This window comes from Crassostrea angulata, chromosome 3 (genome assembly GCF_025612915.1).
Source record: "Crassostrea angulata isolate pt1a10 chromosome 3, ASM2561291v2, whole genome shotgun sequence".
Taxonomy (NCBI): domain Eukaryota; kingdom Metazoa; phylum Mollusca; class Bivalvia; order Ostreida; family Ostreidae; genus Magallana; species Magallana angulata.
This window is the reverse complement of record NC_069113.1, coordinates 2941207-2961089: the sequence shown is the minus strand read 5'-3', so window position 1 is coordinate 2961089 and position 19883 is coordinate 2941207. Positions and strand designations below refer to the sequence as shown.

Genomic DNA, 19883 nt, shown 5'->3' with positions numbered 1-19883 from the left:
GTTAATGCTAAAAGAATTTGTGTAAAAGCAACTTGATAAGAAAGATTACTATGGTATTCAATTTTTTCATCTTTGAGGCATATCATCTACCACACTCCCCTCCGCCATCTTGACTACAAAAAAAATTACTTTCGCTAACTATACTGTAGATTCCTAATTAAACGCGAGGGAGAATATCCACGTACAATCGCGAGGAGCACCTTTCGCAGAATTTAAAATCTCGCCATTATTTTCAAAAAGTTGAGAACTATAAGAAATAAGGATAAAAGTTTCTCATTCGCGATTTTATATTATCGCGATTTGAGAGAAAACAGCCGGATCGCAGAATTAAGTACTCGTGTAATATAAGGAATTTACAGTAGTGAAGAAAATGCATGCAGATAAAGTTGTCTTTTACTCTTTACATTATATATATTAGGTCACATACAATATCTTCAATATCCTTAAATTAATTACATATATGTCTTCCATAATATCTTGCAGTCTATTCCATTCAACATAAAGATATCTCTAACTACACAGTTACACCCTAGGATGAGTGTGCAGAATACCGGTATATAGGTTGTATAGAGAGATTGTATACGACCTTAAAAATGATAAAGTTCCCAGTGATTCCGTAAATGTCAATGAAAAAAAAAACAAGACAAAGAGGTAGAATGGAAGCTGAGCTTTAATATGATAACAAGAACAGAACTAGTCATCCCTAACTACAGGAACCTTAACCCGCGCTACACCAAACGTTGTCTTTGATTTCAATCTCATCCCTAACTACAGGAACCGTAACCCGCGCTACACCAAACGTCATCTTTGATTTCAGTCGAGATCATCATTATTACAGAAATCTATACATCAGGTAAAGCTTCATTTGTAAATTTTGTCTATGATGGAGTAAATGCAACAAAATATACATGCTTATAAAACAGATCTTGTGACTTCAATTTGCCCACTCGCTGGGTGTATATCTATTAAAACAACAATACATGTGTATACGGTATTCATATAATGAAACAATCGTTTAAATTACAATCACTGTATGGTAATATGCTGAACAATAAAACTATTGTGTACAAATCACAAATAATGCCGATGAGAAAAAAATCATTTGAAAAACAAATATATCCTCTATATATATAATATATATATAATTCATATGTCATAAAACTATACAGTCAAATGAATCACATTTTTTATCCATGTGTAGTTTATCAGATACTGAAACCACCACATAAAATTCACTGAAGACATAAAAACAGATCATTAAAGAATATCAATCATATGAAATCACATTTTAATTTTAACAAAATAAGTAAAATCCATCAACACATTAAATAAAGCCTCTGGAAGATCAGGAATTGATTGAAGCAGATTGTGAGAGGAAGATCAGTGTGGAGGAACTGCCATGTGCAGGTAATGCTTTGTAATGGCCCCCATCACAGTGGATATTTAATAAAATTTATGTAGAGGCCAGGAACCCCCTTTTTGTATTCAAGGTCTAAATCAAACGTCATAACACTTGCAGTTTAATTACAAACCACTAATTTAATTCTTGCAATATGTATCTGGGGAAAAGTTTGAAAGCTTGGGAGTTTAAAGAAAGTCAACAATAAAGAGAGGATGTCCTATGGCATTACTCAGGGATGAACCTCAATGTGGAAGACTGGTGGGTAGTGGTAGAGATGTGAACTGTGGCAGGCGCCACAACCAAATGTGGTGAGTGCAAGCCCAAGCCATGGTATAACATGCTGGCTAGTAGCGCACACCACAACCAAATGTGGCGAGTGGTAGCACAAGCCACAACCAAATGTGGCAAGTGTAGCACAGCCCATGGGGAAAATGTGCTGACTAGTAGTACAAGCCACAGCCAAATTTGGTGGATGGTAGCACAGGCCACATTCAAATGTGGTGGGTGGTAGCACAAGCCACAGTCAAACATGTTGTGGGGTAGCATAAGCCACAGCCAAATATAGCATGTGATAGCACATACCATGGTCAAATGTAGCAGAAATAAAAGCATCATTGCAGGCCAAGCTTTGACCTTGGTGGGTTGTTGGACAGTTCATGAGGTGGTAGATTTACCGGTCCGTACACCAGGTAAAGTCCTGACTAACAACGATGAATAGTGGGCCAGCACTAGAACTATCCTACTGATATTGTCATGGAACAAAAGCACACTCTGTGGCAGGCTCACAGCAAATAGGCAGGGTGATAATATTTAAAGTACAAAAATAAAATCAGAATTTTTGATGATTTGGCACAAAATAGTAACCTAGGGGGACGTAATTGTGTATGTATTCAATTTATAATGATGTTCATAAACTAAAACTAAACAATAATTACCAATACACATTTTTTTCACAATATTAAACAAACCTGTAAAAACAGCAGTGTAGATTTAACAAATATTGCATGCAAATGAAATTTGGCATAATGTATGGCAAGTAGAGACAGGTCTACCCTATACATGTACTAACTAGGATTTTTTTCTAGCAGTGAATTTTGAATTTAAACACTAAGTAATGTTAAGACCTTTTTTTTTTGCCTGAGGTGGATTCTAAGCTCATCAATGCATGGCAAGGGATAAGAACACATCAGATACCACATTGTGTTAGCTATTAATCTTACCCTAATTCAATGCAAACATTGCTAAACATGATATGGGATTGACAAAGGTTTTCAACAATGCAATTATTTCTATGATTTTACAAAAATCTCAAAGAATTGAAAATAAAATCAAAACTGCTCATAAAATAATGTGAATGTGTTAACCTGACATTAACTGTAAGTGTTACCCTGAATTACCCTTGAATGTGTGATATACATGTCATAATCGGTTTAAAATCCCACAATATTGATTACATAATTGAATGATATATAATTGATGGCCATGCTGCAACTTAAGACAAATAAAGCAAATATCTGTTAAGGTACACATTTGATAGACATTGGAAGACCCCAAACCTCAGCTTAGTACCAGAATAAAGCTTGTTAAAATCCAAATACAGTAAGTCTACCAAACAAGAACTTGGAACAGCAGGGTCAAAGTTTGCAGAAAATATGGAATTCAATGACTGAATGAAAACATCAGAATTCAGCCCAGATCTAAAAAAGAGATCACAACGGCCATTAACATAATGGTAAAGCACTAAATGTAAACTTCTTATGAAAAACAATGCTCGTACTCACATACACAAAAACTAACAACCCTCATTACGCACAATGGAATGATTTAAAAAAAGAAAAACTAACAATCATTAGGACTTTGAGCCATATACAAATCATTAAAAAATAATTACGTAAATAATTAAGCTTGATACAAAGTGTGAAAAAAAATTAACACACCAATCTCTCATCATAAATTAAACTATAAACATTTCAAATCACCCCAACAACACACACACATAGATCATGTCCAATCAACAGAGCCATAACAGAAATCAGCCGGCAGGGCCGTGTCCAATGTCTGATTGTCAACTAGTGATAACAGATGACTAGATTGTTGGCGATTGGTCAGCTGGAGTTACCCCCCTTTGCTGACGGCGAAGCTCCACTTCTGTGTGGGTGATCCCTCCTGACACGCGTTGACGATCAGTCCCTTCATCTGGACCTCCTGGCTGTCCAGACACAGGTCGTAGTTATGACACTTCAACATGGTGTCCCTGCTAGTTCTCTGCCACATCTAAAAACATCAGAGCATCAGTTTCATATTCTTTGTCAGTCTGAGAGTGTGAAAGGCAGTATGGCCTACAGAGTTTACTGGGGTTACATCAAGATTTTTTGAAAACTAATTTTTGTGGATTTTGTTGTTGAGACAATCCACAAGTTTAAATTTTCATTAAATTAAGTTGTGACAAAATATTTCAATATTTTTCAGATTAAGGTGGCTCTATACACCACTTTTTGATGACGCAGTACGCAAAAAAGTAAATCTGGAAGCATGCAATTCCGGTACTGACTGATTTAAACTGAGGCGAATTGTGTGGGAACCGCTCTTTTGAAAAATTTGTTAAATGAATAGATTGAATTTCATAATTGGAAAGTTCATTACTTACAAGTGATGTGGTATGTGACACCTTCACTTTGTGTCGTATTATTTATCGAAATAAACAATAAAATCAAGTATAATTTTTTAAATAGTGTCTTTCCGATCATCGATATATTGCAGCGTAGCGCAGTGGGTTAGTGGGTTTACTACATACCTGTTGGTCATGAGTTCGAATCCCGTTGAGGACGATAAAAATTTTAATTTTCAAAAATTTTCTAAAACGTATTTTTGGGTTGAATTCTGTTTAAGAAAATTCTAAATCGGTGAAAGTATTTCAATTATAATAAACTTTAATCCACATTAATGTCAACAAATATTCCTTACCACCTAAAGGGGATGGGAGGGTGGCTTTGAATTTCTCACAGGTTGGAATACATAAATCCTATTAGTTAATTTTCCCGTTTATTTATTTGATTTAGTTTTGCATTAAAGCGAATATATTCACTTATATAGGCCTATAATGAAATATCTATGTATTTATCATTCCAACATGATATTTAGGAAATTTTCTTCAAATCAGAAATGAAAAGTCCCCAAGGTGTTTGGGCCTTAGGAACGATAACTCTTACCTGAGGAACTTTCATTCCAAATAAAATTTAAAATATTTTTTGTGTTTATTTGCAATGATTTTCATTCAATTTTTTATGTCATGTTTATTAAAATACATTTCCTTATAACATCAAGCAGCTTTTTCAGATAATTTGTGAACAGAGTAAGAAAATATGAACAATTATGTTTTGGGGAAATAATAAAACAAATTGCAATAATAACATTTTTGAATGTTAAGAAGTGTTATATTTTTTTTTAGATGTCCGAAGGAAATATCTATCATATGACAAAAAAAATTCTCTCAATTTGTTAGTAGTTAACTTTTTAAAAATTATTTTACAAAAACACGAAAAAACATTAAAAAATTCTTTTAAAATACTTATCGTATCCCTATCATCATTTTAATATTTGATAAGTATATGTTTTGTGGTCTTCTATTGAATATTGGAATAAACTGTGGGTGTATAGAGCCACCTTAATCAATTGATAAATATTCTCACTTAATGATTTTTTCTCAGATTGATCAAGCATTGAATATTCTCACATAAAAGAAGGGAGTGGTTCTCAGTGTGACTGATTCTAGAAATACTCACCTGAAGAGTGTTGCCTTCCTGACACTGGAATAGTTTCACCACAGTTCCTGGCATGCTTCCAGTCAAGGTCACACAAAGGTCAAGATGACGAATAAAGCCCTCCTTTGTCAGAGAAAACTCCTAAAGAACAGAGAATTTTAGAATGAACTCAACATCCTGGTTCATGCAGTTTCAAAGAGTAACGTAAATTTCTACTTTTCATTACATTTTTCACTAACCATTTTTGTAAAGATAGCAAAGGCAAATACCAAAATTGTTAGTGTCAGAAAAGGTATTTTATTAAATATCAATTGTTAATTTCCACTTCCAAAAATGCCAATACAGCAAAAAAACCAGAATATTAATAAGATATCATAATATGTATTCATATCTGATAGAAGCTGGCAAACACAGCTACCAGTATATTTTTTTCTAGCAAATAAAATATATGTACATCAATTGTTCAAAAAACTTCCATAATAGTGCTTCATCACTTAGCACTCGGACTTAAGCCTCGGTAAGCACGATGTGGGGCTACTTCAAGCACAAAGGGCAGATCCCTACACCTACAAAGGGATCAGTTTAGGAGAGAAATCGATAAAGAAAAGCAACTAAAGAAGTTATCTACTGTGTGTTTGAATTGAAATCTCTTTTATTACATAACACTAAAATTCAAAGAATGTGAAATTTAATCTCAGTTTGTCTGGGAGGTGAGAATATACTAGCATTGCAAAAAAATAACAATAATTCAAAAACTTATTTTCATCTTGAAATAGCCCCATTAATAATGCTTTAATATTCAATTCAAAGAACAAAGAAAGTTCTGATTGCAGTAATTAATATTGTGTATCACACAGCTATTTCACACAGCAGGGTTAACAGAGGCACAACAATCAGAGAGGATTATATGTGATGCTTTCAGTAGCAGCAGCAAGAGCATTACCTGGTTCTCGTTCACCTAGAGCAAAAATTGTCATTGAAGAACAGTCCAAAAAGTCATCTTTATTTCCATGAGTATCGGTATATATATCATGGAAAGTTTATTACATCAACTTTCATTAACATCAATGTAACAGGGTCTACACAAAAATAGAAATTGTGGTATTTTACCTGATTCCCACCAGCAAAGTGACAGGGGAAGATCCCTAAAATACCATCCGCAAAGTTGCCCAGGGTGTCCATACAGTTATTGTCCTGCTGTATGCTACCAAAAGCTTGATCCTGGTGTCCAGGCACCCTACAAAGTAAATCTTTGTCTTAATCTGTATTTAGCCTATACCAGCATTGAGTTCTCTTAATGCTAGAGCATTACCATTGATGATATATTACTCCTTAATTGTTTAGCCTATAGCCTAAATCAATATTGAGTTTCCCTTATGTTACAACATTGTCATTAATTACAATTTACTCCTTGATTAGCCTTTACAAATTTCTTCTTTTACCATTGATTATAAAATGATCATTTCTTTACATTTTGACGATGAATAAAAAGACCAATTAACTTATCTTATTTTCAAATATGAAGAAATGCAACAAGCCACTTACTTAAGCTCAGGGTAAACATGTTCAAGAAACCATTTAAATGGTTTACAGCTTAATCTTTTCCTTAGATCCATTCTCTCTGAAATACTGCAAACCACAAGGTTTTGATCAGCTGCAGGATTCATTCCACATAGAAAAGTTTTGTCTTTACATTCATTTACACAATATAAATCAGGGACACATCTAATTGCAGCATTCCATTATTCCAGCAAAGTAATATTGGACCAGATCATATAATTCCCATGAAAGTTCAAGCAAAATTGTAACAAGTTGTTCAAATTATGTGAATAAAGCTTTTGAAAGATAGAAAAAAACTTACTCTCCAAAGTTGACCATTTTAGCAGATGGAACAGCGGCGTAGTAAAACTCTTTGTAGTTATCCATCCAAACCTCCGCCGCTCGCCTGGTGTTGCTGCAAAAAAGGTCAGGGGTCAAATCAGGTTCACGCTAAGTAAGGGGTCGATAAGTGATTGTTTGAAAAGAAAACAGAACATTAAAGGACTACTTTAAATACATTTACTTACCGAGCGAACACATTGCCGCTGCCCCCTGGGAATGTATACGGATGCTGCTTCCTGAACACGTGACCTACGCGACTACAGGGGATGATTTCTAGAGATCCGTGGCACTGCCACACTCTGAATGATATCTCTGTTAACAAAATATTTCACAACATTATAATCTTAATACACATGTATCTCGTAAGGATATTTCTGCAAACAAAATAACTCACAACCCTATTAAATAACATATCATGGTTTATGGCACTGCCACACTCTACATGATCTTTCTGTCAGCAAATTATTTCAAAGTGTTATAATCCTGTACCCTTTGTTCACTTCTAGAGATCTAAGACTACACTTACCTAGGTTTTAGAGATCTGGGTCTATAGAGATCTGGGACCAACTTACCGAGGTTCTCTCCTCCCCATACGTCCATGTTTCTGTCGTATTTTCCAAGTTCTTCAAACCATTTTTTCTCAATGCTGAACAGTCCACCAGCAATCATTGGTGTTCTGAAACAGATACATATCATGATAAATTGTAATGAAAACAATTTTCATGGATTGTGGTTTTTTTTGCTTTTTCGTGGGGATGTAATTTTGTGGATCGTAAGTTTTCAGTTTTCCTAGGAAATCTAAATCTTCTTTACTTAGTTTTCCTCGAGGATGTAAATTTGTGTGTAAGGGCTACACACAAATACTAGTAATACAAAAATTGAGCCACAATGAATTCCAATGCCATTAACATATTAACAATATGCATATCTATGTAGTCAGAATGAAAGCAAATATGAAGATTGTATAATCATGATATGTAAAAGTATTTCCCTAATTCACTTAAGACATTATTCATGAGCATTTCCATATCAAACCATCATCAAATGACCTACAAATCAGCATACGGAAACATGGATAGACAAAGAGTGAACTTTTGATATCTATTTAACAAACTGACATTGGTGTTGCTTGCTTTTTCTCTGCCCAACAACTGTACATCATTGCATCCTGCATGTACCTATAATCTTGCATTATCAAATGTCATTAGATTCACGGGTATTTGGTTATCTTAAATGTTTAAGCATTGATCAACCAGTGTTTATTACAACAAACATGCACACAAGCTATCATTCCATATCATGCTTAAAATTCCAAGGGAAGTAATTACTACCTCACTATTGCCATCTAATAACAAAATCAGCCATTAACAAACATGACGACTGCAGTGAACAGCCTAATCTGCCCACAGAGCAACAAATATAGAATATTAAGAACCGCTCTGCCATAAATGAGCAGTTTCTGTCCATGAATGTCCAGACGGGGGGTCCCTCCTCTCTTTAATGCTGCCTCTGTCAAACATGACATGCTATTTACACCTGCATTAAGTGCTGGTGTCGTTTATATAAGTATCTCTACTAACCAAAAGAAACCTTTCAATGTACCTTCAATGAAACAGGTTAGTAGCAATACATTGGTATTTATCATTATTCTGTAGACTGTAAAGCTCTTAGCACAGACTTTCTGAATACAAGTTAACTCTGCAAAACTTACAGGTCTCATTAAAACTTCCATCCAAACACCATTCTTCAGTAACCAATACTTCTGTTTGTCAGTCCACCTTCATTTCAAACAGCTCGTTTTGCATCAAAATTATACATTGTCAGTGACTTTTATGGTAAATCTTTTCTAGTCTACATTCAATGCTAGGGACCTTCTCCAGTGTCAATCACTCACCTGATTGGCTGGATCGGATTTCCTGCTCGTTTATTTCTCTCCTCAGGTGTCATGTAGTCCCACTTAAAAACCAAGTTCCAATCAAACCCTACAGATGATTCAAGACAATAAATAAACACAACACAAACACCAAAGCAGTAAGACTCTACACTTAAAGATTGTATGGCTGAAATACTGCAAAGGAAGACTGCACTTAACAATGTATAAAAAATTTGACAAAATAGGTTAAAGAAACCAGCATCTTTCTTTTAATTGTAGGAATGATTAAAATCAATAGTAACTTGAAAGTTCAAATCTGTTCCCTCCATTGCATATATTTATATATTAACAATCAAGAGACACTCACCCCCCTTGAGATCAGCTGAGGCTCCAATATACTCAAAGTTATCCATATTGATTACATCAATAATGGGACTCACAACTCGAGTCCTGTCCTGTAATTAAAACAATTAGTATACTGCATTTCATCATCATAAAAGAAAATTCATCATCATAAAAACATGTTGCATCCATAAAAATACTGTAGATTTCTAATTCGATAAAGCAAGTAAATTTTTGCGTAAAATCTCGAAAAGCAACCCTCATTGATTTTAAAATCTTGCTTTTATATTTTAGACAGTTTTGAACTATAGGAAGTTCTAACAAAAAATTGGTGATTGCTATTTTATATTCTTGCAATTTGATACAAAACAGTGGAATTGTAGCATGAAGTACTCGCGTAAAATAAGGAATTGACAGTATATACCATCCTAAATTTCAATTAATCTGAGCAAGTGTTATGTAGTTGATATTCATGATGCAGGACTAACAGGTTACTCAATATTTCTCATTATTTTTACACATTTGTTTTAGCAGGTAGTAGTTATCTTGATTCAGTTTAATATGGTTTTGTCAACAAACAAAAAATACAATTTAACCTCTATTTCATCTGACAATTTCTTTAAAGACAACATCAAGAAACAGATCCCACCCCTTCTGTCCCCACAGAACCTTACCCCCTTGATGCGGTCCAGGAGGGGCTCTAACCAGCCGACGTTACACTCGCAGTGACTGTCAAGAAAGGTGAGAATGGGGGCTCGGGCAGCGTCCGCCCCCTTCACTCGGGACCTCATCAGACCCTCCCGCTTGTCGTTACGAAGGATCTTCACCCTTTTAATGACAGCTAGCTCCTGACCGTCAGAGGCTGTAGAACAACGGTATAAACACTAAGTTTGTTACTATACACACCATAAATGTAAATTAAAACCAGCTTAGAGTATAACCAACAATTTATCTCAGGTTTGTCTTAAATAAAAGATTTTACTTCAAACTCTTATAATAGAATGTGGTGATTTTTAAATCACTGGTATTATACAAAGTGCAATATAGATACATTATATATGTATGATTCATATCCCCATTTTACTTTAAACATGGAAATCCCTCTCATGTTAGTAATCCCATGTGACCTTGACCCCTCCTCCCACACCCAATACCAAGTGTTACTCACGGTCATCACTGAAATCATCCACCAGGATTATCTCTGTTATCAGATGTTTGGGACTTCTGGAGAACACACTGTCAATGAAAACAAAGGCTTCTTTACACTTCAGGTCCAGTCATATACAGGTATCTTTACTTTGTATCATAAAATTATGTCTGTCATTAAAATTCCTCACAGTTTAACAGCACTCAGGAAGTCTTATTTAATGTGGAAAATTCTCAGCAAATCAATTAATGACATACTGGTATTAACAGTCAATTTATACCAATAATGACCTTGACCTTTAGTCAAAAGCACGGATGGGAGTAAAAAAATTACCTGACAATTGTGCGTAGAAGGGTGGACCGCGCCTCGTTATGGAATGTGATGATGACACTGGTGGGGTCAAGGTTACTATCATGTTGCTCCTCTCGGCATCTGTCAAAATCAAAATCAGTGTCGTAATTAAAATAGCATCTTAATGATAGATGTCAGCTCACACAACACAGAAACTTAAATACATTCAACAAAATTAAAATTTATTTAAAATAGTTGAAGATACATGATCTGTCACTAGAAGACAAACTAGAAATTTGTGTTCTATTATATATTAATGAGAAAAGTGAAGTGTTCTAGAGGGTTATAAAATATCTCCTTACAAACAGTGACGGCAAGTAATTGGTAGCTATATCTAATGATACAAAAACATATTATGCATATCATTGCCACTGTAATTGGTACCAAACCATTATCATGAAATAAAAGTGCTGATATGCACAGGGCACGCTAGCAAAACCTGTTAGCTGATACTATGATGAGGGTCTACCATCCCAAAGCTGAAGAAATAAAATCAGTCTATAATCATCTGTAACATACAGGTACCCCTATCTACTATCTAGTTAGAGGAATACATGTATCAAGTTATAACATAGTGTCTGACCCCCCCCCCCCCCTCCCCCCCAAAAAAACCACCATGGAGAAAGGACTAGAAAAATCGTTTTCATTCTACTACCAACATCCATGACAGAATTAACGCACATTGAGACCTTTATCTTCCTGTGTTTGCATGTGATTTAATGATGTCAAATTCCTCATTGATATTCATAGGATAAAAATTGATGGATATAAAATGCAAAAATAGATTTAATGTCTTATTTGTCATTCATTTCCGCTAGTGCACTTTACTAATGAGCCAACGTATTGATGTGGTGCTGTTGATATAAAATATGGTTTGAGGAGCCGGAGGGGGGATAGTAGAGTTGTAGAGGGATATTCTAATTTGTTATGGAAACTTCCAGAACCTAAAAATAATAAAAATTGGTACAGACAAACAATGGAGAATGAATTCATTTCAATACCAATTCCCTCTTATCAGTTTATATTGTACAACTATAAACTCGAACAGACTGTTGACAAACAGCAGCAGAGAGGCTAGACGGACAACAAATTACCGATCAGATCTAACTCATGATTTAATATGATATTTTTGGCCATAAACTTTTACTGTAATGTAACGTGTATAATACGCACTCGTGTATAATACACACCCCCCAAAGTTGACCAAAAAATGGCGAAAAAACAGCAGGTCCTATGTATAACACGCACCCAAAAAATTGTAAAATCAACGGCCACCATTTCCCCCCAAAATATCGATGTTTCATAATAATTTTATAATCCATGCGCATTTTCTTCAATTTTGTGATCGGAACATTTCACAGCGATGAAAATCGACAGCCGCCCTTTTTCCAAATAACTATCAATGTTTAATGATAATTAGTAACAAAACTCCAAAAATCTAAGCTTTAACATCAATAAATATTTCCCAATATTTTTATACAGAGCTCTTCATCTTAAGGAGATTGATATCGTCTAGAAATGGCCACAACCATCCAACTCCCTTAACACTATGTAATGATTGTACATCTGATTGTGTGCAATTGTATCATCTATCATACCGCAACGAAAACATTTATTATCACTCAAAAGACACTAAACAATTTAAGAGGGAAATTTGATGGCATAGAATTTGTTTGTTATTTGATTGTAATCAAAAGACAATTGAGGCAAGGTGTCAGAGTTATTGCTATGAATCTGCACAGATCTGTCGTGGATTTTATAAATGGGCGCAGATCAATCACGGCTATAAAAGACGCTAGTGTCTTCAGTAATTATCAGCAGTATCGTTAGATTATGAGACTCTAAACATAAATATTAACACATTGTCAAAACCAAATTATGACAAATTACTGTTTTTAGGGAGGGTAATTAACAGGCACAGGTATTTTAACCACAACCAAGTCTAATTAAATACATCGCAAATCAAACTTGTATAGTTAATGTTTGTTGGTACTTCTCTTCCTCTGTAACAACCATTAGGGATTTCATTTCATGGCCAGAGTAAACTACAAATAACTCTAAATCATGCCTTACAATTTAGAAATGTTTAATGAAATGTGTTTCCATGAATCATGTGATTCACATATTTTTTTTACCTTGAAGTTCAAATTACAACTGATGCCTCTCATAGTAAACAATTAATATCAATATTTGTGCATCTGTCAGTAGAAGTGAATCAAATCTAATGATTGATATTGGTGCAAGAGTTGGGTTTATGATCTATGTGTACAAAAACATGATCTTTGTGTACTGTACAAGCAATTACTGGGTACATGATCTTTGGATACGAGACCTTTCCTGTCTTATATTGTGTACAGGATCTTTCTGTACAAGAAAATGGGTCGTATATTGTGTATGAGTTTTATTTGTACTACATGTACTACTGTGTGTCTGAAAGGGGCATGGTCAAGATTTTATCTTTCTAATTTTATTGTTTACAATGCTTTAAGCATGCATTCCTAAAGATTGACCAAAATTTTGAAAGTCAGTCCTCACCTGAGCTATGTTTACATGACAAAAAATTGTGAGCTCTGAATCTCACTTATAACTTTACAACTGACACTCAAATTTTGGTTGACTGTTGTATATCTAACTAATAACTCACTGCGTATTCTGTATATCTGTTGTATAACTAACTAATAACTCACTGTGCATTCTCTGTATCTGTTGTATGACTAACTGATAACTCACTGTGCATTCTGTGTATCTGTTGTATAACTAACTGATAACTCACTGTGCATTCTGTGTATCTGTTGCATGACTAACTGATAACTCACTGTGCATTCTGTGTATTTGTTGTATGACTAACTGATAACTCACTGTGCATTCTGTGTATCTGTTGTATAACTAACTAATAACTCACTGTGCATTCTGTGTATCTGTTGCATGACTAACTGATAACTCACTGTGCATTCTGTGTATTTGTTGTATGACTAACTGATAACTCACTGTGCATTCTGTGTATCTGTTGTATAACTAACTGATAACTCACTGTGCATTCTGTGTATCTGTTGCATGACTAACTGATAACTCACTGTGCATTCTGTGTATTTGTTGTATGACTAACTGATAACTCACTGTGCATTCTGTGTATCTGTTGTATAACTAATAACTCACTGTGCATTCTGTGTATCTGTTGCATGACTAACTGATAACTCACTGTGCATTCTGTGTATTTGTTGTATGACTAACTGATAACTCACTGTGCATTCTGTGTATCTGTTGTATAACTAACTAATAACTCACTGTGCATTTTGTGTATTTGTTGTATGACAAACTGATAATTCACTGTGCATTCTGTGTATCTGTTGTATGACAAACTGATAACTCACTGTGCATTCTCTGTATCTGTTGTATGACTAACTGATAACTCACTGTGCATTCTGTGTATCTGTTGTATAACTAACTGATAACTCACTGTGCATTCTGTGTATCTGTTGCATGACTAACTGATAACTCACTGTGCATTCTGTGTATTTGTTGTATGACTAACTGATAACTCACTGTGCATTCTGTGTATAACTAACTGATAACTCACTGTGCATTCTGTGTATCTGTTGTATAACTAACTAATAACTCACTGTGCATTCTGTGTATCTGTTGCATGACTAACTGATAACTCACTGTGCATTCTGTGTATCTGTTGTATGACTAACTGATAACTCACTGTGCATTCTGTGTATCTGTTGTATGACTAACTGATAACTCACTGTGCATTTCTTGTATCCGGTACATGGCGATTACTTTTAGTATTGTCGCTGGCCAACTGGTTGAACTTATTTCTATCATAGCAGTCCTGGCCCGCACTACAGCGCTTCTTGTCGATGTACCCTTTTTCGTCAAATTCTTCCCAAGGAATGTCTCCTGCCTCCTCATCGGGCTCCTCCTTCCGTACTTCCTGTTGGTGCTCTGCCTTTTTGGGGATTCGTTTTGGAATTGCCTGTTCCTCCTGTTGCTCAGGAACAACCATTTCCCTGACTGCATCTCCATAGTGATTGGGTGATCCATTGCCGTCAACCTAAAATAAAACATTTGTCAAGTTACATCATTGTTTCAAAAGGCTGCTACCTAATTTATCTGTTAGCAATCATTGTAATCAATATCATATGGTGTCAAAATTGACAATTTTCCCTTCAAAGTCAATAAAAAAACATCTTCTAGTCTTGTAACAACAATCTTAATCATTATATGATGTAATATCTCGATTATTGTCTTCATGTTATCAATATTATATGTTGTCAAATTTGAAAAAATTTTCTCCAAGTCCATAAAAAACATATTTTAATATTATCATATAACTAATTTTAAACAATCTTAAGTATGATTTGATATCTCAATCATTATCTTTATGTTACCAACTTCATGTGTTGTCAAAATTGACACAAATTTTACTTCAAATTCGACCAAAAAAAAAGATCTTTTAATCTTGTAATTATAAAAAACAAACTTTAAAGTTTTAAACAATCTTCAGTATGATCTGACATCTTGATCATTATCTTTATGCAAATTATTCACATTATCAGTAGCTTCTCAATTTCATAAAAATCGAACCCATGAAGTAAGCATGAGATCATACTGTTTTCCAAAAACAAAAATACTCCAATATTGTCAATCTATACAAGCTGTAAAGAATTTCTTAGGCATTGAATGCTTGTTTATGTGAACATAACAATGATAAAAAAATTGCATAAACTGTGACCATGATAAACAAAAAAACCCCAAGGGGTATATTTATAGGGTTGTGTGGTCAGTGGTCTTAGACCTATGAATAAAGAATAAGACGGAGGACCAGTGTCTGTCCGTGCTCCAGGCACCGTGAGGGGCAATGCTGGGGAGACTCCAGGGTGACAGATTTATTGGCACTCACACAAAGTTTGGTAAATTCTCTCTCAACTCGTGGATTCAACTGACCTGCGACCACGTAATATGCATAAAATCTTGACAGAGATGTGACCAAGCCACACATCTGAATATTGTTCATGCTGGTTATGATCTTATGACCTCTTTTATCATGGCATAATACCTCTTCACAATTCCAGTACTAACCACATTTCTACCTAAAAAAGATATTTATCATTGGGGGAAGGATTTAATAATTTCGCAAAAGAACTTTCTGCGTTGTTTTAATTTTTTCTTACAAAATTTCATGCATTAAATCTTCACCTAGACTGTTATGATGTATGAAACAAGGCAGTAATGTTAATACATGTAATATAAAACATAGCATTTTGATTAATAGTTTAGATGAGTTGTAAGTAACCATGTCAGTTCAGATGTAAAGTACATTCGTTATTGTTCTTTTGTATTTCTCACTTAATAGTAAGAAATATTAAATTGAAAAAATTGATGTAATATATTACATTTAACTTTTTGATTTTAGGAAAAAAGGGTCCTTTATTTTGGTCAGACCCAGGTGACACTGTAGGGAACTGTTTAACATAATCTTTATCTACCACCACTGACCCGCACTTCACAGGCATCTGATAAAATGTCACCATTGCTAAGATTTTGTGAATCAAGACCAAAGATAACCATCAATAAACCATCAGCAAAGTATAAATGTAATTCTTTAAACTAGTAAAACCCTCCATTCTCTTAATTACACTAAAAAAAACCCTTAGATCAAACTACCGGTACTTGAAAATTTGAGCACCAGACTACCAGTACCAGTACTTCAGACTGATTATTATCAATAAGCATTATATACCTTAATGAATATACTTGAATTGCTGGTTTGTGGGGAATTGTCGACAGTGAATACAACAAGTCTAACATTGAACCATTTAGTGATATACATGATTTGTAGAACAAGATCTGGAATTGTCCTTGTGATGACCCCTACCATCTGTGGAGGAGTTGGAATGTTTGTTCTAACTGACTGTGTAGGTCTTCCCTGACCCAGGCTGTGTGGGTGTGGTTCTTCCCCGACCCAGGCTGTATGGGTGTGGGACATCCCTTACCTTGGCTGTATGGGTGTGGATCTTCCCTGACCCTGGCTATGTGTCTTTCCTGACCCTGGCTGTGTGGATGTTGGTCTTCCCTGACCCTAGCTGTGTGGGTGTGGGTCTTCCTGACCCTGGGTGTATGTATGTAGGACTTCCTGACCATGGGTATATGGATGTGGGACTTCCTTGACCCTGGCTGTGTGGATGTTGGTCTTCCTGACCCTGGGTGTATGGGTGTGGGACTTCCCTGACCATGGGTGTATGGGTGTGGGACTTCCCTGACCATGGCTGTGTGGGTGTGGGACTTCCCTGACCCTGGATGTGTGGATGTGGGACTTCCCTGACCCTGGCTGTGTGGATGTGAGACTTCCCTGACCCTGGCTGTGTGGGTGTGGGTCTTCCCTGACCCTGGGAGTGTGGGTGTGTTTACTAGACAGTATTTAGCTTTCAGAACACTTATATGGAGTATAATCTCTTTTCATGTTCACTGCATTTAATGTCAGTACCAAAGATCATCCTTAGACCAACAGTGACAAATATAACAAGATACAGTGTTTCTCCCTTGGTTATTCTAAAGTAACATGACAAACCTGACTTCCTTCTCTCAGTATCTGACAGGTACAATATTTTCTAAATACTGGTGTCTAAAACATGGGACAAGCCATCTAATCCATTTAACCATCAAATATGGTTACCTACGTTGAGGACAGCTATAGGTCTGTGTGAAACATCCTCACAATCAAGTTTCATCTCCACTGAACACAATTGCAATACACCAGTTTATAACCTGTAATAACCTCTCCAGAATGTATGCAAGAGAGAACATATCAAGCTCCTTCCCCTAAACTTTATAAATTGCTGGAAAAAATGCATCTTCCCAGGAGGGTTTATAAAGAGTGGAGCAGATCAGAAACCCTCCACTCTGGGAGGATGAAAAAAATGTTGTCTGTTTAAATTTCTCTTTGGGCTTGAAACAGTTCCTGCTCTCTCTTCCAGAAATTATAGATTGTCATTCTCTCTCTCTCTCTCTCTCTCTCTCTCTCTCTCTCTCCCCCTCTCTCTCTCTCTAATACATAGGAGATGATCTAAACATGGATGGCCAAAAGCCATTCATACAAAAAACTGCAGGGAATAGCAAATGTCAGCTGATTCATCATCAGTCCTAAGTCACTACAGGCAGGTAGACAGAAACCTGAATGGGTATATACTATCTGTCGTGAAGAACTCTGTTTCGTTTAAAAATTTATATCAAAACATTATCTTGTGTTATAATTTGAATTACCAGTACTATCAAACCTAGAAAAAAATTTCAACGATGAGAAAAAAGTTTTTTCTAAGCCCCTTGCACCTGTATTATTGGAGGATATTTAAACACAGTAAGCAAGATCCCTCCAGCAATAGGACCTGAAATGATGATGAATCTGTTCAACACGCTGCAGTATGGATTAAAAAGTATGCAGCTGGCTTAGAGCTTCTATATGTGCTTTCTCCACACAATTCCCATATGCCTTTTTAATTTCCTCTTTGATAGTTGTCGTGACTGCATATATCCATTATAATGTTCAATTTCACACAAATGCTCAGCATTATATATGATTAGTGTTAATAAATACACATGGTAAGCTTATTCCTGCTCCACTGACCACTCATAAAGTTCTCCGTTCTGACAGCTTACTGCAGTGACCAGTGGCAAGTGGTCACCTTACAGACTGACCTGCTCTCTAGCGCATGCTGGTCGCTGGTGGTCTCCCGTACTTACAGTGACGCTCAGTCATAAAATATTACATATCACTACAACACTACAGCTCCACTGGCTAATCACACGGCACTGTACTAATTTACCTTTAATTAGATCTCTCTCTCTCTGTTTAGAAACGATTAATCTAAGGATTCGTCTGTCTCATACAAAAGAGATATTCTAAGCCTCAAAAGCATTACATCTAAGCGTGTAATTTATTGTCAAATGCATGCATCATGATGAATGAAGATGAAATGCTGACCTATCAAACACTTCCTGGCAATCATAAATAATTGTATACAATGGAATATCAATGACTGCATGGTGAAAGAATTAGCAGTGGGAAGACATTATTTCCATGCAAGCTTCAAGAATTGCCATTTACAAAAAATAAACACTGGCCTTTATTTTTCGGGGATATCATGTAAATATAGAAAATCTAGTTGTTATTTTCAACATTTATTTTGGTCATCAACCTTCAAAGTGACAAGACCCATATTTGATCCCAAGTATTAAACATAGCAAACTGGAATATATATGTCAACTTTGACAATAAGTCTTGACAAGTCAGGCAGCATTAAGTGATATTGGGCTGCTATAAATACAGTGGACACATCTGGAGAGATAAAAACTAAGTGAAACATCAACAAGTATAAACAGTGTATAATGAGTTATATCTGGTGAAATAGGCTGATCTTGCACACGCTTGCTGCGGGGTGAAATTATTTAACAATTGAATCAGCTGTTTGATCTATTAAATCTTATAACCCTATTTGTATATATGTGGTTTTTTTTTTAATTAAAAGTTTTCTAAGTTTCAGAATAAGATGCAGCACTGAAGTTCACAACTTCATTGGAAATAGAACTGATACAGGTATGTCTAATATACACAGTGTCATGTACTGCTAAATGATCTGAACGTTAAAACATTTCCTCTCTCATTATCAGTGCCGGATTCCGTGCGAACTAGACAGGTGTCCTGGTACCGTTATGACGTGGACAGACACCCCCACTAAACCGGGGGATGGGGGGGGGGTAAGCTTACCTTGTCCCCGGGGCTCCGATACACATACATAATTAGTAGCACCGCCCAGACCAGCCCCAAAAACAGCACCCAGCGACACCTTCTCCTCGGCATGGCGAGATCGGACTATCTTTTCTCTTCTTCTTTTGGTCACATCATCAGTTCATAAGTGTGTAAAAATTGTCAACAGATTCTGTTTAGAATTGGTCTGTCACTATCCTCGCTCTATCTATATCCGATCAATACACGTGCTGGCTATATGTGGTGTTTATAAACTCCAGTACACGCAGACACGTTTGTTTTCACTCCGATCCATGCACCAAACACGACTGTCTGTCAATCCCGTCTGTTATCAATGAAGGGAGTCGTTTCCCTTTGTG

At 35.7% G+C, this 19883-nt stretch overlaps 1 protein-coding gene across 2 annotated transcripts; it reads right to left on the bottom strand.

The window, feature by feature from the left end:
• Positions 1-652: 652 nt before the first annotated feature.
• On the bottom strand, positions 653-19854 carry LOC128178513 (polypeptide N-acetylgalactosaminyltransferase 2-like). Of its 2 annotated transcripts, XM_052845719.1 has the most exons (15): positions 19525-19854; positions 14507-14814; positions 10740-10838; positions 10428-10495; positions 9934-10121; positions 9285-9372; positions 8939-9026; positions 7617-7720; positions 7230-7356; positions 7025-7117; positions 6709-6792; positions 6274-6400; positions 6107-6121; positions 5185-5304; positions 653-3676 (listed from the first exon to the last, which is right to left on the bottom strand). In XM_052845719.1, the coding sequence occupies exons 1-15, from the start codon at positions 19615-19617 to the stop codon at positions 3518-3520; spliced, it is 1761 nt and encodes a 586-aa protein (XP_052701679.1). In that variant the 5' UTR covers positions 19618-19854; the 3' UTR covers positions 653-3517. The 2 variants fall into 2 exon arrangements, with proteins under 2 accessions (XP_052701679.1, XP_052701680.1); XM_052845720.1 differs by lacking the exon at positions 6107-6121 and having other exon boundaries at positions 19525-19853.
• Between the last annotated feature and the right edge of the window lie 29 nt (positions 19855-19883).